This window comes from Pseudoliparis swirei, chromosome 23 (assembly GCF_029220125.1).
Source record: "Pseudoliparis swirei isolate HS2019 ecotype Mariana Trench chromosome 23, NWPU_hadal_v1, whole genome shotgun sequence".
Taxonomy (NCBI): Eukaryota; Metazoa; Chordata; class Actinopteri; order Perciformes; family Liparidae; genus Pseudoliparis; species Pseudoliparis swirei.
In genome coordinates this window covers 18,536,250-18,559,493 of record NC_079410.1, presented here as the reverse complement: position 1 = coordinate 18,559,493, position 23,244 = coordinate 18,536,250, and the positions used below count along the sequence as shown (strand labels likewise).

The 23,244-nt window shown below is 47.4% G+C and overlaps 3 protein-coding genes across 5 annotated transcripts in view; 2 read left to right on the top strand and 1 right to left on the bottom strand.

Moving 5' to 3' along the window:
- The first annotated feature begins 776 nt into the window (after positions 1–776).
- Positions 777–7,981, top strand: LOC130189249 (CD9 antigen-like). Of its 3 annotated transcripts, XM_056408011.1 has the most exons (9): positions 777–863; positions 962–1,067; positions 1,140–1,245; positions 1,338–1,435; positions 4,731–4,805; positions 4,896–4,997; positions 5,188–5,283; positions 5,388–5,471; positions 6,094–7,145. In XM_056408011.1, exons 2-9 carry the CDS (start codon positions 1,002–1,004, stop codon positions 6,304–6,306), a joined length of 840 nt encoding a protein of 279 aa, XP_056263986.1. In that variant the 5' UTR covers positions 777–863; positions 962–1,001; the 3' UTR covers positions 6,307–7,145. The 3 variants fall into 3 exon arrangements, with proteins under 3 accessions (XP_056263986.1, XP_056263985.1, XP_056263988.1); XM_056408010.1 differs by having other exon boundaries at positions 809–1,067; XM_056408013.1 differs by having other exon boundaries at positions 812–1,067; positions 7,053–7,981.
- Positions 7,982–8,026: 45 nt separating this feature from the next.
- On the bottom strand, positions 8,027–15,635 carry LOC130188602 (uncharacterized). The gene is made up of 14 exons (XM_056407003.1): positions 15,455–15,635; positions 14,732–14,890; positions 14,476–14,594; positions 13,911–14,076; positions 13,681–13,799; positions 11,899–13,297; positions 11,640–11,738; positions 11,281–11,450; positions 11,082–11,167; positions 10,096–10,220; positions 9,516–9,696; positions 8,886–9,033; positions 8,714–8,783; positions 8,027–8,077 (listed from the first exon to the last, which is right to left on the bottom strand). Exons 1-14 carry the CDS (start codon positions 15,633–15,635, stop codon positions 8,046–8,048), a joined length of 3,054 nt encoding a protein of 1,017 aa, XP_056262978.1. The 3' UTR covers positions 8,027–8,045.
- Positions 15,636–15,861: 226 nt separating this feature from the next.
- Positions 15,862–23,244, top strand: part of LOC130189263 (epithelial membrane protein 2-like) — a 17,474-nt gene continuing 10,091 nt past the window's right edge. Inside the window, exon 1 of the mRNA XM_056408042.1 lies at positions 15,862–15,910. Coding sequence (XP_056264017.1) covers positions 15,900–15,910 — 11 coding nt within the window. The 5' untranslated portion in view covers positions 15,862–15,899. The remainder of the gene's footprint in view (positions 15,911–23,244) is intronic.

Sequence of the window (23,244 nt, the reverse complement as noted above, 5' to 3'; positions counted from 1 at the left end):
TGTGTCTGTGTACTGCCATAAGCACACTGCAAATAGACAATGAACACAGGAGTATTTATTTATCTGTATATTCATACTTATCAGTATTCACACGATAAAGCAGAGCTAACGTTAGTGAGAAGACAGTCGTTTAAATATGTAAAACAGATTTATTTGATGTTCATTATTACTGAGTGGGCTGAAAATGAGATCACCTGAATCAACAAAGACAGGTGTATGAATTTTTCAATACAGGTTTAGCTTAACGCTTCTCCTCTTCATGAGATACACGCACCCTGATACACTCTGATGAATTGTGTGCCCAGGAGAGGGGGTGGGAGAGATGGCACAATTAATTTCTTGTGTTTTCTGTTTCCTTTCTTTGTTCTCAGCTGGGCTTTAAGTTTCACTTTTACAAGAATAAAAAATGTCCAGTCCTTTTTTTTCATGTTCTCTTCCACGTGATATAAACAACAATGAGCTCCAGCGGTTTGACTGAATAATGTTTTAATTATTGTTTAAAAACATCAAACATGGACCGTTCACATTGTGCAGCTCGTTAAAAGGCACATTTCATACTAGAGAAACACTCCTTACATCCCGTAGCTCTCGATTCCTTAAGTTTCGTTTTGACTCTGGCGCTCTCCTGGGCCCGCCTCCTCTGGACGCCCCTGCTCTGCTGATTGGTGCCTCCTCCGAGGCAGTCACACCTCGCAGCCAATGAAACGACCGAGCCAATGAAAAGGGGGCGGAGCCTGAATGCACAAGCAGCACGTAGCGGCGAAGCTAGAGACTTGTTGGTGATACTCTGCGACTGCGAGAAGAAGAAGAAGAAGAAGTAGAGGGACCGCGAGCGCCGCCAACAAGTCACGCGACGTCTACATGTACAATATAACTCCGAACTCAAGAGGTTGCAGCGTGTTCGTGCGCGCATGCGTGTATATTTAAGGGGTAACCTAAACTGTTTTCTACACCTCCACAGACTTCACGAGGACAACCAGCCGCTCCTCCTCTTCATCATCATGGCTCTAGATGGATGTGGCCTCTTCTGCAAATACACCCTCTTCATTTTCAACCTCCTCTTTGCGGTAAGTCTGGACCAAATGTATAAATCATGGTGATTTATTGTAGAGTTTTTAATGTGTGATTCCTGTTATCAGGTGGTGGGGTTCGCCTTCTTGGGCATCGGCCTGTGGCTGAGGTTCAGCGATGGCACCAGGGGCATCTTCGAGATAGAGGCCCTGGACTCCAGTGCCTTTGTGACGGGTCGGTACCCAGACGTGGATCATTTCTCCCAAAATAACTGCACATGGATATTGTTCGCCCCTGATGACGTGTCTGTGTTCCTCTCCTCTCAGCGGTGAGCATCCTGATCGCTCTGGGCGCGGTGATGCTGGTCGTGGTGGTGTTCGGGGACTACGGGGCCTGCAGTGAGAAAAGATGTGCTCTGCAAGTGGTGAGACTTCTTCACACACACACACACACACACACACACACACCACACACACACACACACACACACACACACACACACACACACACACACACACACACACACACACACACACACACACACACACACACACACACACACACACACACGCACACACACACAATACATTTAATCCAATCCAATACCCACGTCTGTTGGATTGTGTTACGCAATCATGAAAACAAACTGCACCCACACACTTCTGGTAGCTGTCGCCTTTAATGGTGGAGCGTCCACTTGTGACTCATGAGGGAACCAGGAAATGTGTAATGTGATGGACAAGGTGAACTAAGACTGTCCAGGGGGGGCTTTCTTCTCTCCTCCACCTTGGAGGTTAATTAATAAATATATATATATATATATATTAGGGCTGTCAATCGATAAAAAAAAAACTAATTAATTGCACATTTTGAAATTCATTAATCGCGATTAAAAGTTTTTTTTCTTCTAAAGACTAAATCTTCTAAATGAACGAGTAATCACTTCAGACAGCGTGTATTTTAGACACTTGTTTAATTGTATTCTTTTTTAAAGACCAAACTTCACACAGAGCTGTGTTTTCAAAGAGGCTCCTACCTATAAAGTGCTAGCGAGGTATTTAATATCGTGGATGATCAATTGTTTCTTCAGTGAAACATCCAGATTAATAAGAAAAGGTGTATTTGAGACATTATTGGTCCTGTTATCTTTAACATTGAACAGCAGCAGAACCAGTGGCCTTGTTAACTGACTGACATTCACATATGTCACGTTAACCCTCTGGAGTCTGGGCTCATTTTCTCGATTTTACAAAAAAATGTAAATTCACCTTTTACACATCCCAGTGTTTCCCCCACCATTCTATCAGGGTGAGGCCCCGCCCCCCTGTCATGTTCTCTATAGCGCCAGATTACAGCAGAAGTAATATAAGGTTATTTCCTTCAAGACGTCTTTGTTCTTTTATGAAACTAAACGTCTGTTGTTGGTCGTCTCTACAGCAGCATGTCATTCTGTCTCGACGTGTCGGTCACTCTTCTCGGCTCTCCGTCTCGCGGCCGCAGAGCTCCATGCCGGCGTGTCTGCGCGCGCATCGAGCGGAGCAACAACAAAAGTCACCTGCACCTTCCGCCTGCACCGACACGTCGCCCTCTGTTTCTCTGTGAATATCGAGGAGCAGACGGGAGGAAGGAGGCGGACTGCCGCGGCTTGACACTCAGAGGAGAGCAACAACTTCAACGACACCGGAAGTAAACAAAGTTGCGTTAATTGCGTTAAAATATTTTTGTGCGTTAATCGCGGCCAAATTAATCGCATAGATTAACGCGTTAACGCTGACAGCCTTAATATATATATATTAACAGTGATTAATGGACACTGTTGAGTTGAGCCGTCCTGTGGTGCTTCAGAGCAGCTCAATATGGCCCTTTTTTATAGAGTTTTATTTTTTTAATGGCGTTGAGTAGGGATGCACCGATCTGATCGGCGCGATCCATATCGGCCGATATTCCCATTATCGGTTTTGATCGGTGTTCTCAAAACGGCCGATCAGATGACATCAAATCTGTGAGAACTATCGGAGACGTTTCAATCGCGGCGCATCGCAACGGAGACGATGCGCCCGGCGAGGGCCGACAGAGGTCAGAGGTCCATGTGGGGATCCTCACCACCGAGCGGCGTCCCCGTCCCCCGAGTTGAATCTCTGGGTCGACTCAGCCGACTCTCACATGTCTGAGCTCCTATAGACTGATGTTCACGGTAAACACATTCGATCGGGAGCGCGAGGGTTTTGATAACGTTAGCGGAAGGATTTACGTGACAACATCCGGTTTTGCAAAGTTAGCGGAAAGAACCACGTGAAACAACATCCGTTTATCAAAATAAGATGTCGACAAATCATACACTAACACAGGGGTCCCCAAACTTTTTCCTGAGAGGGCCACATAACGTTTCCCTTGTCTGCTCGGGGGGGGGGGGGGGGGGGGGTGCTGCTAGTGAGAAGTGAGAGTGTGCTCACCTGTGTGCGCGCATTACGGCTGAGTGATGCGCTCGCTGTGAGCGCTGCGCGCGCAGACAGCATTTAACGGAGCGGAGCAGCGCGTGCGCTCTGATCGCTCTTTTAATGAAGTATCGATACTAAAAATATGCTAAATCACATTGTGTTTAACGTACGGGTACTTTGTTAGTATCGCTACACCGTGCAGCGTGACGGCAGCAGATGTAGCGGACTAACATTCAAGCTAACCTAACTTCCCAAACGCTGTGGACATCTGAACGCTGATTGGCCGAGACGCGACACGTCCATCAAAGATGTTTTATTGCGAAGAGCACCACTTCACATTTTCTCCTCGTCTCACTGCAAATCTCAACGGCAGCGGGCCAGGTGAAAAAAATAATAAATCGGAACGCGTCTCTGGTATTGTTCAGGGGGCCGGTCCAAATGGGGAGGCGGGCCGGAGCCGACCCGCGGGCCGTAGTTTGGGGACCACTGCACTAACATATAAAAGTAAACAATGAACTGATTTTGTATCTTTATAGATCGTTTCTGAGATTTAGCTTAAATTATCCTAACATTAAAACATTTTTACTGGACCAAGGAAGAGTTTATAAAAATAAGTCAGACTTTTGTATGTTAAAAAAAAGTCCTGTATATAGATTTCCCCAAGAGTTCCAGGAAATGAATGATGCAGATGTGGCCCATACATATCTGAAATCCCCATCACTGGCAATGAATCAATTTTAATGTATCAATTAGGACATTTTTCAAAGTAAAAGTCCAAATTTTTAAAGAAATCTGTAATTTTTTAAATATTTGAGGCACTCTAGATATGTTTTCCCTCAGAGTCCCAGGCAACGACTGATGCAGATGTGTTCAGGACGTCCCTGACTTCCCCTAGCCTGGCAATCAAACATTTACTGTCGCAATTAAGAGATTTTTCAAATTAAAAGTCCTAAATGTTTAAAGAAATCTGTAATTTCTTTTATGTTTGAGGTGCTTTATATATGTATTTCCTCATAGTCCGAGGCAATAATGCTACACAATAAATAGAATGCTTCAATCGACTCAGTGATCGGTATTATGGGATCGGCAGATACTGAGTTCAGTGATCGGCACCAAAAAACCTGATCGGTGCATCTCTAGCGTTGAGCGTTCTTCCCACTGGTTGAGACAAAGACACACACGTCCATGTTTTAACGCTCATGTATAGGAGTGAGCTGTGATGTTTTGGTTATCTGTCTCATATCCGCTTATTCACATGAGGTTTATCTCCTGCTCCTTCAGTTCTGCATCCTCGTGACCATTCTGGCGGTGGCTGACGTTGCTGTCGGCGTGGTTGGTTTTAACAATAAGGATTCGGTAAGAGGAGGAACAGTTCAGTACTATAAACAATGTTATCACGAATGCTCTATATTTCCTGTTGTGATGTGTTTAATCTGTATTGCTAAGGTTGGAGCGCACATCGTGGAGTTCTACGCCAGCATGTACGCTCTGTATGTGACGGGCGGAGACCCGGTCATTGGTGTCACCCTCCGGTTCATCCACAATCTGGTGAGAACCAACTCTGCTTCCCAAATGATGTTTTAATATTCATGAACAGCTTTATTTATTGGATACATTTATATTACCAAAATCTGCTTTTATTAATTTTGACGTGTTCTCATGCTGTATTTCACTATCTGGTTCATCCTCTCGGCATCACATTGAAGCGTTGCTCCTCTTGACCTCCTCATCTCTGTAGCTTCACTGCTGTGGCGTGACCGGGTTCACGGCGTTGGAGTTGGTTAGCGACACCTGTCCTCCACCAGAGGGTTTCTTTGAGAAATTCAAGATGCCTGTAAGTTGGCGTTCTCGCCGCTGTGATGAACGTCCTGTTGGAGTTCTCGCGGCCGCTGTGGGACGCTAACTTCTCCCCCCCCCCCCGCCGTGTCCCCGCTGCAGGGTTGTACTACGATCATCCTCAGCGTCTTTGACAGCAAAGCAGAGCTGATGTTGGGCATCTTCATTGGCACTGGCGCTCTCTTGGTAAGCCGATACGATTCAACATCCCGGCGCCGGTTTCATTGCCAGAATGAAAATTGTTTTACAAGATTATTTACCAAACGGGATTGTTTTTGTGTGCATGCGTACTTGCTTCACCCTCATTAGGAAGTTCACCAACATGTAGAGCGACTGGCTCAGTGGCTAGCGGGGTCGGCCTTCAGAGGATCGGCGGTTCGATCCCCGGCTCCGCTAGTCCATGTCGATGTGTCCGTGGGCAAGGCACTTAACCCCGAAATTGCTCCCGTAGCCGTGCCTACGGCGTGTGACATCAGTTACTGCTGATGGGCAGGTGGAACCGTAGCTCCGCCCATCAGTGTATGAATGGGTGAATGATGTCATACAGGACCATTTACCAGAATTCGATGGCCAATCAGAAGCCAGGTGCAGATCCTTCGGTTTCAATTGGCTGAAAGTTTGAGAGACAACGGCTGAGGCCACGCCTTCTCCAAGAACATCTGGAGATGACGTCACTGGAAACAGCTCCATTTAATGTCCTGTTGTTCATAAAGTATATGACCATGTTCTAATCACACTAAAACCCCTTTGCCACTCAACTCCTCCCCTTCCTTCTTTCATTCCTTCTCTCCATCCTCGGTGCCCACAGATCGTCGCTCTGGTTTGCAGCGCGATCCTTTGCAAAAAGATCCGTCGGTGCAGCTCTTCTTTTCAGAGCATCGCCATGACTCAAGGCACCGCCATCATGGCTGTCCCTCCGCATGGAATAGTCTCCTCCTCCTACCCCACCCCCTGCCTTTACCCCGACCCAGTGGTCTTCACCCCTCTCTCTGTGGCCAAGGTCCCGTTGGTTCAGCCCTAGTCTGCTTGTCTTCTGGTGTCTGTGTCTTGGTTTGATACGAAGCTCTTGCATATAATCTGTTTCTACTCCATTCTCTTCTTGTCCCGTCTCTGCATGGCGCCTCCTGCTCGCCGTGAAAGAAAAATCCACCTTTATATTTTTAAAAAATGACAATCTTTTGGAACCGTTGTTTTTGAATTATTTGCCTATTAGCACAGCTACTGTGGGCAACAGATGCTTTCAAATTCCCGGAGCAATTATTTTCCATAAACCCTCCTGTTACCTTTATATTTACTAACATATTTTACCCTTGAGGTCAATATGACCCCAGCTATTAAAATCTCCAGAAAATTATTAGAATTAATATTGTTTTCCAAGTTTAAGTGTGAGGTACTTTATGTTTGTTTGTTGACTCCCGAAAGAACACCGACATTAAACATTGAATCGGGTCAAATTGACCCGAAGGCGACAGGAGGGTTAAATATTGAATCGGGTCAAAATGACCCGAAGGCAACACAAGGGTTAAGCAGATACTTCTCAATTCTGCATCACGAAGCTACATAAAACATTAATTGTAAAAAATAAAAGTTGCGTAAGCTGTGTGTCTACAGGTAAAGAATACTTACCCAAGGTTGGATTTTATTTTTTACATTCCTCACGCTGCGCACCGACTCACTGTGGCTGGTTTAACCCTGAAGCCGGTTGCTCACTGCACCGCCCTTTTGTCCCACCCCCACCTTTCACTTCCTCCCGTGTCTGCACCACAGGTCACGGCCCTGGTCTGCACCGTCATCCTCCTGAAACAGACCAAGAGAGACCAGCAGGCGGTCACCGCATACTACACCACCGTGTACTAACGGGAGGTTCAGCCGGTGACCCCCGCTGGACTCACCCTGCAGAATGAGTGAACAGTCTCTGAACGACTGATCACACGAGTTACATCCTAAATCTGTTTATGTTTTAGAGCTGTTGCCAACCACCAATATTATATATTTTGGAATAACCGTGCCTATTAAAATGTCAGAATGAGCCTTTGTGGTTCGGGCTCACTGAGAATCTGATCGGTCATAAAGGTCAAAGTGAATTAATTACACCGAGCGGTGATGTTAATGGGATCGGCCGATGTTTGTACAAAGGGATCTCTTTTTTTAAGCCATTGAAAAACTGTTTGAGGTGAGATCACAGCTGTTACAATCTTCAATTTAATCTTTAGTGCTCTAGGTTTATTGTCACGACTGTTTTATACGCTTAGTTTTGCATTAATTGCATTCCTCTATTTCTTCCGGTCAGTGCTGTGGTGCGTGTCGAGATATTTCACGGCTCATTTTGTTCTGCACCGGTTGCATGTTATCATTTTAGAAGATATTTAGTGTGTGAGGAGTCAAAGATGTTATTTCAATAAATATTCAGCACAGACCTTTAGTTACATTGTTCTTCCTCTGAAGCAGCGTGACAGTTTGAGAACCACTGAGTTCATGTTGCGCCCAGAAGGCCAAATAAAGTCTCGGGCATTCATTCTCATGAGACACATCAGGTTTGAGGTTAAACTGAAAGTATCCTGTCAAAAGCCTTTCTGACCAAATAGAAGTATATTAAGGAAAGACGGGTGAAATGTGAAGTGTGTATTGCTTGTTTTATCTTCTGTAGTACTATGTTACTTTTTAATAAAGATGCCTTTGAGGGCGTTTCCTCTCCACTAAGGTGTGTGTGTGTGTGTGTTTTCCATGAAACCAAACCAGAGTGCAGTTGTGTAAAATAGTTTATTTAATTGCTCTCGCTCCACCGTTTGGACCTGCAGGGGGAAAAGAAGTTAACATCCTCAAGACTTTATAAAGCTCTTTGGAGTGAACTGTATCTACTGCATGGAGTCACAACACATTTAATAAAAACAAACATCCGTGTTAACCTCAGGATCACAGTTATGTTAGAGGGACAATAGGATTGTCGAGTTAGACTTAAAATATTTATAAATATATATACACACTACCAGTCAAATGTTTTAGGACACCAGTTTTTATAGAAATGTAAGTAGTTTGAAGTCCAGTAAATAACCTGAAATGGTACAAAAGGTTTCTCGGGGAACAAGTGACGGGTCAACAACGTGCAGCTGGAAGAACTTTCTGAACAATATTTGATTACCATTATAGAACGAATGCTTTACGATTGTTCGGTTATATCTGCACAAGGTGTCGATACTTTGAGCCAAATGTTGATTAAATTAAGTAAAACAATATTTCATGATTTATTATTTATCTCCAATTGTTAATTTGTTCTATGCTTTAACGTCAGAGTACATTGAGACCTTAAACTACATTTCAATAAAAACTGGAGAAATTAAGGTGTTCTAAAACATTTGACCGGTAGTGTGGATATCTTCTTGAACGTGTAAGAACCACGTTGACCACTGGACCCCCCGAGGCGAACCTACCGTCGATGCAGCCCAGGGTGCAGCCCCCGCCTGCAGCAGAGCACACTTCTGTCAGGCACAGGAAGTAGATCTGGGAGGGGGGGGGGATATAGTTTTATGGCACCATTACAGTAATCCTAGCCTACATGTAGATTTTCGGGGTCACAGTCACTTCATAGACCACGAGAGGTACCTCCGGGTCCCCCAGGCGAGAGGCTCCTCCTCCAGCCGCGTACGAGGGACTTTCGGAGCCCAGAGACCGGAAGCCAGAGAAGGAGATCCTCCGGATGAGGTGGGGGTTGGAGCGCGGCGAAGGAAGCAGCTGAGCGCCACTGGCACAGCTGAACAACACGGAGAGAGCAGCTGAAACGCAAACAACAACAACACAACAAGCACTGGACAACACATTGGAAGGTGTGCTCTTGAGATATTCATCATCTGCCAGATTAGATCTATAGACGACTTCTCAAGAACATCGATGTCCCCAGTCGACTTGTATGAAAAGACAGCCAGTAGGTTTGATATTTTGACAGTTAACGACCGATGAATGAAAAGGGCGTTCCCAAAGTCTATAGGAATCATCTCGTGAATACTAATGAGGTCATGGAAATCTCACGACTCTGGTTTTCGCCCCTTAGTCAGATCGTTACATCGATGGTGTGTTTTCTGATCCTGGGATTAAGCCGGTTATCAGAGGAGCAACAATGCATCCCATCATTTGCAGCTGGCTCCTCAGACGTCATTAGAATTCAATGAAAATACAAACATTAGCATCTGAAAGAGAATAGATGATATGAATTCAATCTTTTTCTGCAGATCGTACCCATCGTACACCAGCATCCAGCCGGGATGCGGCGCTTGAGTGAAAGCCATGCACGAGTGGACCAGCAGCACCAGGCCGGGCTGGGGGGGGTCCGGGAGGCTCAGCTGCACATACACGGAGCGGCCTCGCACGCGGCTGAGCGGCAGGTGAGCCTCGGGGTGGAAGCTGGAGAACGTCTCGTCTGAAGAAGAGAACATCGGAGCATCAGAACGATGGGCCTCTTCATGGAGGACGCCGCTGTTCAACAACTGCTAAACCGGCTCAACTTTAAACCTGACAACTATCTGCCATCTCGTCTCTGCGTGTTCGATGGGACAACGCAATGCAACCGCCGAGCCCGTTTCAGATGAGGCTGCGCTGCCACCTCATTGTGAACATAGTACCGTTGGTGAGCGCCCTCCATGTCCCGATGCCCTCGAGCTGTGGCCTCACACGTGGAGTGAACACCACACTGAAGCCAAAGACACGCTCGCCTCCCATGACGGTTCTCGTTTGATAACGGCTACACCTTCAAAATCCTCTTATGCTATATGAACACATTGCAAAACGGGTTCAATACATACAACACATCTTAAGGCACCTGTGGCAATGCTGAGGAACACAGAGCCCGAGGGTGGAGCGGAGGGAACAGGAGGAGGTTGATCCATCACGCGCAGCTTCACTTCACTTTGGAACCCCGGGATGGAGCTACACTCCAGCAGCAGCCTGCGGAGCAACACGGTGGATGCAGCGCGTCAACGTCACAAACAGAGCAGAGCGTCTGGCAGACGCCCCCCTGCACGGGGGTCCTAAAACCCAAACATGCATGGCTTTGAAAAACAAATAACGTGTTCATGTTTGCGAGATTGTGAAGCTGAGACTTTGGCATTACTGCATCCATCCGTTAACTGCTGGAACATTTTGACTAAAAATAGAGGCGACATATTTTGCAGGAGTTCTCTGTGCGACTCAACTTTACTCCATTTTGTGCTACATTATAAGGCTATAATCAGAAGAAATTAAAGGAGAATGAGCTGTGCTGGAACAGAGGCCTGAGCATGAGCGCCCCCTGCTGGCCGAGGGCCGTGTGCACGCTTCAAAACTTCCTTTGGATCGGAAGCTTAAACTAAACTATTGAGCAATGTGCTTTCCTGATCGATTGCATCGAGATGCATGAATGCAACCGGACGACTTCAGCGTGGAGAGGAAAATAAAGTCGTGTGAAGAAGCACATGATTAAAGAAAAAACTAAAACGAGCACAAACGACAGATGAGGCAAAGGATGCCCAACTCGGACTTTATATACATTTTAAGAAATTTAATACACAAGTTAATCTGCTGCGTTGATGACTCAGAAAATGAGATCATCATGTTTTTATCAAATATATAATTCAGCACTACACGATACCAGTCCCAGCTGTGGTGACACTGGTACAGCTGTCTATTTATAAAGCATGTGTAATTCTATGTTTGACTTGTAGTTTTGTATGTATTTTATTATATTTTAATGTTTTGCACCTGGACCTTGAGTCTGTAATAAAAGATTGATTGATTATAAAACCCTTCCCTTCCCCAGTGATGTCATACCTGATGGGAGACCTCTCCAGCTCAGCGCTGTGGTCTCGTTGCAGAGCGAGGACTTCCAGCCGGTGAACCACCGTCTGACCCGACGCCTGTTGGACATACGACAAGTCATCGCTCTGTTCAGCCACATTGAAGTTTAATAACTTTTCATTTTCCGGGCGCTCTACCGCGAACGTCTTTTATGTATAGACGCGTTTCTTACTTGTGTGTTTACTCCACAGCCGTCCAGCGGCACGGCGTAGAGGTCAGAGGTCAGCTTCTGCAGGGCGCAGGACACGTTGCTGCCCTCGGAGGGGTGAGCAGGGGGGGCCACGGTGGGCTGCACCACCGAGTCCGGCACCGCAAAGATTAAATGTTGTCCCATCGTACAGTCTAGACACACACGTTTAGATCTCGAGTTAAAGTACAAAGATCTTCTACAAACTATTTCATGGTTTTAATTGGGTGGTTTGGGCGTCGGCTTCGAGCCTCAAAGCCCCGACACAATCGTCCCGATTCACAGATTTTTCAATAATCTGTGGCGAAGGAGTTTCGACGGGAGCCGCTTCGGGAGGCACTCACCCGTCACGGGGTACGAGCAGCAGCCCAGAGAGACGCTGCAGTAGAAATACGACGCGCGGCCGAGGCCCGAGGGGGGGGGCGAGGCGGCCCCGGGTGGATCTGAGACAAAGAGAGAGAGAGTTATACTTGAATGGTTCCATTCAGCAGCAGGAGAGCGACGACAGATTCAGGTGTCTCGTTACAGCCAGACCTAGAGCAGTTCTGCCCCCTTGTGGTTATCTGAAGTCAACATACTGCCCCCCCCCCTCCCTACAATCACCTTTCATTTCATTTTCCAGCCTCTCTTCTGCTTTCTCCCCACCAGGACGCCCAACGGCATCATATGGATGAAGCGGAGCGTTGTAGTGGGAATAATAATAGTAGTGGGGATGTCGGGGGTCAGTGGGGACAGCATGCGCTGGTTGTGTGGGTGGAGTCGTGCGCTGATGATCGGTAGAGGGCGAGCGCAGCGTTGGGGACGAAGACGCTCGGGGCGGCTGCTCCACAGAAGTCCGAGAGGCGAGATGGTCAGCGCCGAGCGAACCCTCCGGTCTGGAGTACACCCGGTAGTCAAGGTAATGCGGGTTGTAGTACGGGTAAGGAGGAAGATGATGGTGGGGGGATGGAGTGGGGGCGGAGGGTTGTTCTGGAGGTGGTCCAGGAGGGGGAGTGGGGGGGAGGGGAGGTGGGACTGCTGGGCCCACAGGAGCATCCAGCTCGGCTTTTACAGCGTCGGTATTTAAGTCGTATCCGTGGCGACCCTGTGATTGACAAGGAGGCGGGTCAACGAAGGCGCCGGACTTTGAGATTTGATGATCAGGCAGATTGGGTTCAGGGTTGAGAGGAGCCGCTCGTACGGCCGGGCCCCGTGCGATATGGGGATGGTAATAGTGGTGTGGCTCTGGAGGATGAGGCGTGTGCAGCGCGGAGGCTTCGGGATGAGAAGCCGCCGGAGGAACCGGCTGAAGGAAGTGCTGCAGGCCGCGGGGCAACGCCAGAGCCTCCGGGTTATTGGGATTAGCTAAGGACACTTCTCTGGGACCGGGATGAGGGTCTCGAGGGGGGCCACGCAGGGGGATCTTAGGGTGGTGGTAGTAGTGATAGTACGGATTGAAGGCATGGTTGGGGGGCTGGAGCGGAGGTGGGGACTCGGCTGGAGTCGGCAGGCCTGTATTTGAGGAGGGGGATCGGGCGGCGCCGTGCCGCTCGGAGACGCTCGGACCGTCCGACAGATCGTGATACGCCCGACCGGAATCCTCCACTGCAACCGTAGCTGGTGGAGAACCACGGGCGCCGAAATGCGGAGACGCCTCCACGACCGGGTAGGAGTCGTAGCCGCGACGGTTCGGCTGGGAGGCAACAGGAGGGAGAGGATGAGGAGCAACCGTCGGGCTGGGAGGCGAAGACGCCGGGGTGGGAGGGACGACTGCAGCGTGTTTGTCGGGACTAGGATACTGGAGATATGTAGGGTGGGGGTAATGAGGGGGGGCCAGGAAGAAAGGTGGAGCCCACGGGAATTGGTCCAGGGATTCTAGCATGAGCTCCGATGGCCCTCTGGAGAGATGAGGGGCGTTGAACACGGGCTGACGGACCAATGAGAGTCCTTCGTGGGGCGAGATGGGACAGGACAGTGAGAACGTCTTGTTGCCCATCTGAAGAGAAAGGGTGTACTTTCCATTCTGAAAAGAGAGATTTTCTGAGTGAGATTGTGTAGAAAACAACCAGGAGATCATTAATGTGTGAACACGCAAGGAAGTAAACCTGTACACAAAGCCGGTCTTCGTATTCTTACTCCGTCTTCAGACTAAAATATTTCAATCTTAGTCCTAGATCCTTTGATCTTGTGTTTATATTAAATTAATTTTAATCAATGGCTGATTTATTCAATGTATAGGATTTCATTAGTTTCTGTCAGAGGATCATTTTGATTCTTAAAGATGTTAAACATGTTTCTAAAGTTCACATAAATACAAACAAGACTTGAAGATACCATGTGAGGCCAGTCACACCGTTTTGGCGTCATCTTTCATTATTATCTATTATCCCTTTTCCTGAAATTCACCTTCACTGCGACGCCACACGTGATGAATGGAGCGGCCATTATGACGACCGCATCCTGTCTTTCCAGCCTGTAGCCGCACTGCTCGGCCAACTCCACCAGAGGAGTCCATTCTCCTCGGACTGTCGAGAAAAGGAAAAACAAACTCGTCATATTTATTTTAAAAAGTCCGGGGAAAAAACAGAAGAAAATCTGAGTGAATATAAGAAGAGAAACGTAGCTTCGGTTTGTACCATTGACGCTCAGCTGCTCCAGGGGTCCCTGTATTCTGACGGTCATGCCGTGCGGGGAGCAGCAGAGGGAGGGAGTGCCGGCGGCCCGAGGCTGGCTCAGAGGGTCAGGGCAGGAGACCTGGACCGGAGTCCCCCTCCACAGCAGATGCAACGCATAGCCGCCATCCTAAAACACACGGTGAAGAACAGCATCATGTCAAACCTTTTTACACCCAAGATCTTAAATAAACATTAAAAACATGAGGCGTTTTAGTTCTCCATGAAAGTCCCCATCCAACTAGATGACATAAGAGTGAGTCACTTCAGTTGCAATGGATAATTAATCTGGACCGTGTTACTAAAAACAGATTGCGTTTGGTTTAAGGAAACAAGACGGTGACAGATTAGATTAGAAATGCTCCATTTGAACTTCAGAAACCAAAAAGATAAACAGCAAAGTGAACTTTAATTATCAAAATGAACAGACACTACGAGCAAACATCAGCTCGTTGGTTGAGACCAATGCACAGAGTCACGTTTTACTCGCCACGTCAGACATGACCTCCGTCACACGGATACCTCGTACCTCCCGGGTGACGTAGCAGGCGTCGTAGCGAGCGCTCAGACTGAGGTCTCTCCATGTAGTCTGCACCGAGTAGCCACACTGAGGGGGGAGCTGGGACAGCGGCACGGAGGACTCGTTCACTGAGCCGCAAAACAAACGTTTTACTTCAAGTCCACACCAGCCGTTACTATTTTGTGTGGTTCATCTTCCACGTTCAAGCTTTCTGTACGACCCCATCCCAGACATGAAGCTGGAGGTGTGAGTGGAGGGGCCTCACCTCGGGCCAGCTGTAGCTGCACAGCTCGTCTCCTCCGGACCGTGAGGGTCATGGCGTCGTCTCCACACTGCACCACAGGCTGCAGCCGCTGCCAGCTCTCCTCCGAGCCACCGCGCGGCGGCTGACCCCTGACCCTCTCCGGGCCTCCTGGAGGTTGGACTGGTGAACAGAAACAGAACCGACTCAGAGCTCCAACGGAGAAGACGGGTCCTTTTTTGTAGTACATGAGGCTTCGCATGGGGTGGAATCACAAACTGAAACTTATATTTGAGATTAGAACATATATTAACATTATAATTTGTATTTAAATTGTACAAATGTACAACAACAACAAAAATTATACTATTCATTTCGGTCTTAAATCACGCACTCCCGCCACACATCGTATTTCTCACGCTGAAAAAAACTCGGCTATTTAATGTTTTAATGTGCCGCAGCACGCAAACATGAGCTGGCCGCGCTGCCCTCATGGAGGAATCAAGCGCTCCCCTGGAGTTCTGCTGTGAGGAGCCACTTATCAGCCAATCAAAAAAAAGAAATGGGCTACACCAATCAGAAAAAAACCCGTATCTGGGTAAGATTTAATCCAGCAACCAATGAAAATAAAGCATCCTCGTTCTGCGGGGGGGGGGGGGGGGGGGAATGTCACTCTTGCCTGTCTTCAAAACTTGAGAGCCCTGACAATGTGAATAAACAAAGTGCGCGTAAAGACAACCGGTTTACCTGTTGCAGCAGAGTCGGCCTGGTAGCCCACGTTAGGGGTCGTCTCCAGTCGACCAGTAATGTAAAACTTGCCGGGAGTGAGATGCTCCACCCTCCCGATGCCGCAGTCCTCATTTGGAGGCTCGCTTCGCTTTGGTTTGTTCCGGGTTTCCAAGCGTCTGTCACGTGACGCGGACGCCATGGTGGGGTCAGGGGTCGTCGCGGAGGTCTCGGCCTCCGCTCCGTGCCCGTTGTCCAAATAGTGACGGGAGCTCGGGAGACCTCTCGGCTCTGCGTCCGAGAGCCCGAGGACCCCTGTGGTGAAGTCCCCGGCCCCCTCATGGAGAAGAGCCGGGCTCGGTCTGGAGGTCTGCCCGGCGGACCAGCACCGGCCCCCCGGGGGTAAAGTGATGGTGGTGACGGCGAAAACGAGAAGGACACCGACGCAGCGTCCCGTGTGTTTCAAATGCATGTCAGGTAAGAGTTTCTGTCTGAGCAGCAACACACTGGGCCTGGGGGGGCCGCAGCGGCGTCTTTGAAGGCTTCCTGCCAACGCACCTGTCTGCTAATTGGCCTTAACGAGCAAGCGGACGCATGCGCAGTAAGCAGCGGATTGTGTTTCTTTAATCACGATTTAAGTGCATTTACTCATGTACTTAACTCTTGGATGCTATCATTTTCTGCTACTTTATACTTCTATACCTCCACAACATTTATCTGTTTGTTTTTCTTCCTTTTTAATCGCATCTCCGGTCTGTGGCTCCTCGTCTGGTTTCTGATGTCTGTAAAAGCTGTTAACAGATCCTTTAAAGAGAGATTTACCCTCGAGAATTTAGAGGGATCTATTTAGATAGCTGTGAAATTTATACAAAACTTCACAAAAACGAAAGATTAGAGAAAAGTCCAAAAAAATACATACAAATTTGTCAAACTCAGATTTATTTTGTAATATTTTGAACAAGCTCCACCAGACCAGTTACAATATATCTATATATACGCTAATATACATCATATAATATATAAAATGCTAATATATTATTATAATATATCATACATTATTATTATTACATTCACAAGGGGGCAGTTTTCTGCATAAGTACATTTACTGAACATAATATATGTTCCTGTCCACTAGAGGGCGGTACTACATTACACTCATCATTTCCCCTGGTACATTCATGTGGACCTATCCACACGCAGACACACATTATTCAAACATATGTATTAGAAACAGCTTGTTTTTCCATCTCTTTTATACTGTTTACTATGGAGAATATTTGAATTCTTCATAAAAATATGTTTCAACACAAAAACACATCTGTGCTTCTGGCAGATCTCACGCCACCCTGACATACACCTTTGACCTTTGTCCCTCTTTTTAAATAATCTCTCTCTTTCGTCAAACCGTACACGTTGACGGCAATACATCGTATATTAAGTCACATCAGAGACTCAGTTCACCACCTAACTCCTGGATATCAGACATTCATTTGCATTTCATAGTTTGGTTTCATACACTTAACTGAAATTATTTGTTCCCAACTGCCGTCTGGCCGAGAAATAAGTGCCTCTAATAAAATGTATTTAATAACCTGGAGATGCTCCACCTATTCATGAGAAAAACAAATATTACTCTGCGGGCTGTCCAACGCAACCAAACCGTCAGCAGTTAGTTTAACTCCCGCCATCTGATAATTAGTGGCTCAGCCGAGCTGTGATCAGTCATCACACTGCGGTCACGAGGTTATCGACCGGTAACGTCCTCACGGTCACTTCCACGGGCCGGCGCTCCACCTCGAGGATCAGATGAGCCACACGGCTGCACAGTGTCACTGCTTGGAACAACTACACTTCATAAAGAGGCCGTGTGAGTGTGTGAGTGTGTGTGTGCGTGTGTGTGTGTGTGTGTGTGTGCGTGCGTCAGTGGGGGGAGGGGGGTGTGATCAGTTGATGATGGGCGCGGCAGTGAGATGACTCATATTTGGAGTTGCCTAGCTACAGCCAGGAGTTGTTTTCTTTTTCTTGTGAGTCGGAGCGAGTGTACAGTGTGTGTGTGTGTCTGGATTTCATTGAGAGAGCAAGGCCTTTGTGGGGGCGACATAAACACAGGGGTGGCACCGAGCAGGAAACAGGAGGAGCACAACATTTTCCCAAAGAGTAGAAAAGAAAGTCACGTGAGGAGAAGCTGGAGTTAAATGTAGTAATGTGCACCAGGGGGGGGGGGTAACCATGGAAACATGGCAGCTCGACTAAATATGAGGAATTTATTCTTTATTGAATGTAAGCGGTGGCTGACACACAATGGCCGCCCCACTGGAAGCTGCTCAGCAGCGTTGGTGAAGTGCAGCTTCATGGCGGCCGCCTGCTGCTCACACCTCCAGCAGCCGGCTCACGCTCGTGTTTCAGAGAAAGTCTCTTCGCGACATGTTTGACATTTTCTTTGATGTCTTAATTTGGTTTTGATTGCCCCTTCGCTCAAAGTTACCCTCGGCCTCCTTCAGGGTTCCCTTTGCTTCCTTCTCGGATTCCAGTATTTTACTATCGGGACAGACACAAAAAGTTGAGTCTCGTACAATAATTCAAACAACAGGATGCGAGGGGAAAGAATCTGAGACACTAATGTTATTTAAGAAAAAAAAGAGGATATATATAATGTAACCGAGCGCTCTGTGAGGAGCACAAATCAGCCCAAACACCAAAACACATGAGACAATAGTTATAATAATAATAATAATACACTTCTTTTATTCATAACCTTTCATAGTCTGGTACAGTAGTTATAATAAAAATAATAATAATAATAATATACTTCTTTTATTTATAACCTTTCATAGTCTGTTACAAGTTATAATTATAATAATAATACATTTCTTTTATTTATAACCATTCATAGTCTGTTACAGTAGTTATAATTATAATACACTTCTTATATTTATAACCTTTCATATTCTGTTAAAATAGTTATAATAATAATAATAATAATACACTTCTTTTATTCATAACCTTTCATAGTCTGTTACAGTAGTTATAATTATAATACACTTCTTATATTTATAACCTTTCATATTCTGTTAAAATAGTTATAATAATGACACACTTCTTTTATTTATAACCTTTCATGTAAATACAACTTCACATTTGACAATGATGGATGACGCATGGTCGATCCCACGGTTTTAAACTGAATATCCCGTGTATGATTTGTACGTCGCCGTATGACGAATCATTTCACTAGTCGTCATGGTTACAGCGGGTTGTTTTTGCCGTACAGCAGTGATTTGGTGAGTCGACAACTTCATCAAAGTGACACCGTGTTGTTGAATTATTTTCCTCGGCGGAAGCTTGTGTGTAATTAAACAATGAGGTGACCCAGTATTGAACCCTGTGGAACACCATCATGGAACATGATGGGTTTTGGAAACAGACAATACTTAAAATTAAACTGTGGGTCATAATTACCCTAAACAACCCACCCGGTGGTGAGCGGTGCCCTCTGGCTTGTTTTTTTTAAAGACCTTTATCTCCTGACAGATGTCAGACTGAGGCCTTTGAGTTATGAGTTACTGAGGAGCTGAAGGCCACAACACGGGGGAGGTGACCATTACTGGAAAATTAAACTGATGATCATCACACTCCTGGGAGAAGGACAGGAGGAAAAGGAAGCTCTGTGTGTGTGGGTGTGTGTGTGTGTGTGTGTGTGTTTCTCCAGAGGCTGAGGCAATGTGTCAGTCATTTTAAGAATGATGAGCATGCAGTGCATCATGCGTGTGTTGTTCTTCTCTCCAGAAACTGAGAGGCCATGTGTCACTTCTTTTGGATTTGTGTATGTTATCTGTAGGTACTGTACATGTAAGTGTGTGTGTGTGTGTGTGCGTTAGAGAATGTGTGTGACGGACATGCCTCTGCAGCAGCTCGCCATAAAACAACAGCTCGGTGACGATGGAAGAGGGGGCTCACCTCAGCCCGTGGTGAGGTGAGCGACTGACACACACACACACACACACACACACACATGGCCTGTCTGTGTTTTAAAAGAACCCCGCGGTCACTCGGAGGCGGTTTCCTTCACAACAGGAGAGCACAGATCTCCGGGGAGGGCGTGACGTTGAGGAAGAGGAGAAGGAATGGGCGCAGCGAGGCGGCCACCGACGGAGAGCTTTAGCATTGTGTAAAGCGGCGTGGCCGTGCGGTCGGCATGCAGGCACCGCTCGGCTGGCTTTGTCTCGCGCGGCCGTGTTGAAACACCCCTCATTCAGAGTCGCAATCAAAGCTGTATTACACAACTAAAAATAGCAACCGGCCTCTTCTTCCTTCATCGTCTGTGTACGACATATGCACAATTTCTTTTTGGCCTGTGTGTGTGTGTGTGTGGTACATTGCCAACTCAACAAGCGGAATAATTCAAAATGTAAGAACGCCCCGTATTGTCCTCACGTATTCTCCATTTGTGCGTTTCATTTAACTTTTGACTCGTTCAGCTCGGTGATGACCTCACACTACTGGAACCCTCCAGAACCGGCAAACCCAGAGCGCGAGTGTTTAAAACCATCTTCGTTATCCCTTGTGCACACAGCAGCATGAGCCGCTGTCACGACTCGCTGCTTCAGGACTCGGGTTTCCTCCGGCGCTGATCAGCAATGGCGGCGACACAAAGGGCCGATTGTTGGGTCGTCTTCAGAGGTCACGCAGACTTGTGATTCGCTAAACTTGTGTTTGGAGCGAAAGGAGAAAAATAACGTGTTTTGTGGTTAAGCCCCGCCCCCTCCACCCCCCCCCACCCCACAGACACAGTAGACGGTGGTGCTGTCAACAGACCGATACATAACTCGTGACTCACAGCGAGATCGGAGTAAAAGGCCTTCTTCCTGCATAACTCCAGTTAAAGAATGAATTTTTTTATAAGTATTGTTCTTTCTACTCCACAGGCCTGGTTATGGGTTCACTCGGGAGCTCCCGCAGCGCGGCGGGAGGGAGGCGGGAGGCGGGAGGGAGTGGAGCGAATCACAAAACAAACCTTACCTCACCTGCAAGGTGGGGTCGACCGGCTCGGAGCAGAATCAGGTCCGACCGCATTCTCACTTCTCCCTTTTTCTCAGCCTAAGTCTCTCTCTCTCTCTCTCTCGTGCTCACGTCGCTTTGCGCGCGCACAGACGTTTTTTTTTAGAAGATGCATCATTACAAAAAAAAAGAAAAGATAATTGGAATATAGCGGCGGGCCCTGAACACGATCACATGCTTCCTCTCTGCATGCATGGAGGGAGTCGAGTGTCGGCCCGGGTGGAGATGTTCTTCTCTAGTTTTTAACTGGGTGGGTGGGTGGGTGGGGGGGGGGGGTGGTAGATGTAAGGTACATGTGTACGAGGTAAAACAAATAGCGAATTGCGAAAAATTTGAAAGGCCTGACATATTTTCCCATCGGGATTTGGGCGTGGCACGTCAGACGCTAAATAGTAGGAGCTGAGGTGTGGTGTCTGGACGACTTGAGAATAAGGGAGGGGGGGGGAGGGGAGAAGGGTGGGGGGGCTGTGTGGTTCCCACGGAGTGTGATAGTGTTGTCATGGAAATCGCCGATGTGCCCGAGTCCCCCAGGAAACCTGAAGCGTTGCCATGGCATGAATGACTGGAGACCCGTAGCCCTCACCTCGATTGTCAGTAAATGCTTCGAGAGGTTGGTCAAGGACTTCATTTGTTCCATGTTGCCTGCCACGCTGGACCCATGGCAATTTGCATATCGTCAAAACAGATCCACCGACGACGCAATTGCCATGGCACTTCACACCGCCCTTTCCCACCTGGAGGGGAGGAACTGTTGTGTGCGAATGCTGGTTGTGGACTACAGCTCAGCGTTCAACACTATTGTTCCCGCCAAGCTCGACACCAAGCTCAGAGGTCTAGGCCTGCACTCTACCATGTGCAGCTGGATACTGGACTTCCTGTCGGGCCGCCAGGTGGTGAGGATGGGCAGTACCAACTCAGTGCTGCTGCCCCTCAACACGGAGCCCCTCAGGGATGCGTGTTGAGCCCTCTCCTCTACTCCTGTACACCCACGACTGCACGGCCATGCACAGCTCCAACGTCATCATCAAGTTTGCTGACGACACAACAGTGTTGGGGCTGATCACCGACGACGACGAGACAGCCTACAGGGAGGAGGTTGGATCACTGGTACAGTGGTGCCAGGAGAACAGCCTCGTCCTCAACGTCAAGAAGACCAAGGAGCTGATCGTGGACTACAGGAAGCGGAGAGGAGAGCACACCCCCATCTCCATAGACGGAGTTGCAGTAGAGAGGGTCAGCAGCTTCAAGTTCCTCGTCGCACATCTCCGAGGACCTCACATGGACCACGCACACCACTCACGTGGTGAAAAGGGCCCAACAACGCCTGTATTTCCTTAGGCGACTGAGGAAATTCAACATGGCCCCGCATCCTCAGAACATTCTACACCAGTACCATCGAGAGTGTTCTGACAGGTTGCATCACCGTCTGGTACGGAACTGCACCGCCCTGGAGCGTAGGGCACTACAGAGGGTGGTGCGGTCGGCACAGTACATCGTTGGAGGTGAGCTTCCCTCCATCCTGGACATATACACCAAGCGGTGCGTGGCCAGGGCCAAACGGATGATGAAAGACAATAACCACCCGGCCACAAACTGTTCACCCTTCTACCGTCAGGCAGGCGATACCGCAGTATCAAGTGCCGCACAAACAGACTGAGGGACAGCTTCTTCAGTCAGGCCATCAGGCTGCTGAACAAGGACTGAGACCCTCATTAACACTATACACCAGAACATATTCTGTGAATATCTATGGCCATGGTGTATATTTTATTACATTGTTTATATATATATTGTATGTATATACATATATATATATATATAGTCTCAAAAAAGTGTATATTTTATTACATTGTTTTATATATATATATTGTCATGATGTATATTCTATTACATTGTTTTATATATATATTGTTAATACTTTCTTCTTTTTTGTGTGTGGATATTGTATAGTTTATTCTCATTCTTATTCTTTTTTTAGTCTGCTACTGCTGTCGGGTGTTTTGCACATAAGAATTTCACGAACCGATTATACTTGTATAAAAGGGGATGTGACAATAAAAACTTGAAACTTGAAACTTGAAACTTGCTTCCCCATTCCAGCTCTCTGAGTCCCCTTTTGCCCACACGTTGAAAAAGAAGAAGAAGAAAAAAAAGAAGGTTGTTTTCCATGACAACGTCATTCAAACAGATTCATCGTAGCGGCGCTCAAAAGGAGAAGAAGAGGATTGGTTTCATTTCTGAGTAAGAGGCCGGAGGTCTGAAGCCACTAAAGGAGCCGCGCCGCAATCTTAGGCCTCTCAAGGTCGCGGCGTCGGCAGCTCAGTCATCTCCCTGGTCGTTATCCCGCCGGCTCAACCCAGCCGGACACGACGCTGAGCCTGACTCACCTCTGATCCGGGTGTCTTCCCCACTCGCCACAAGCCGCCCGGTGACCTCAGCCTCCCCGTCCACAGCCGCAGTACGTGTGTCTGTCCTGTACTCGCGTTTATTATACCTTTATTGTACATCTTTATGAGAGAAGTGACACCTAAAGACTCTTTTACCTTCAATCGAGGTTGTTTCCCTGTGAGTTTCCTAGTTTGGGCGTCGAGACGAGTCGTATCTGAAACTTATAACGGGTCAATATGGTACTCAGCTTGTTTTGCTCAAAGCATCAAAAGAAAAAGAAAATATTTGTAAAAGTCCACAACAACAATCACCAGACTTGTTGTGAGCAGTTTCTTGTAGGAACTATTTTCTCTCTGGCCAACGAC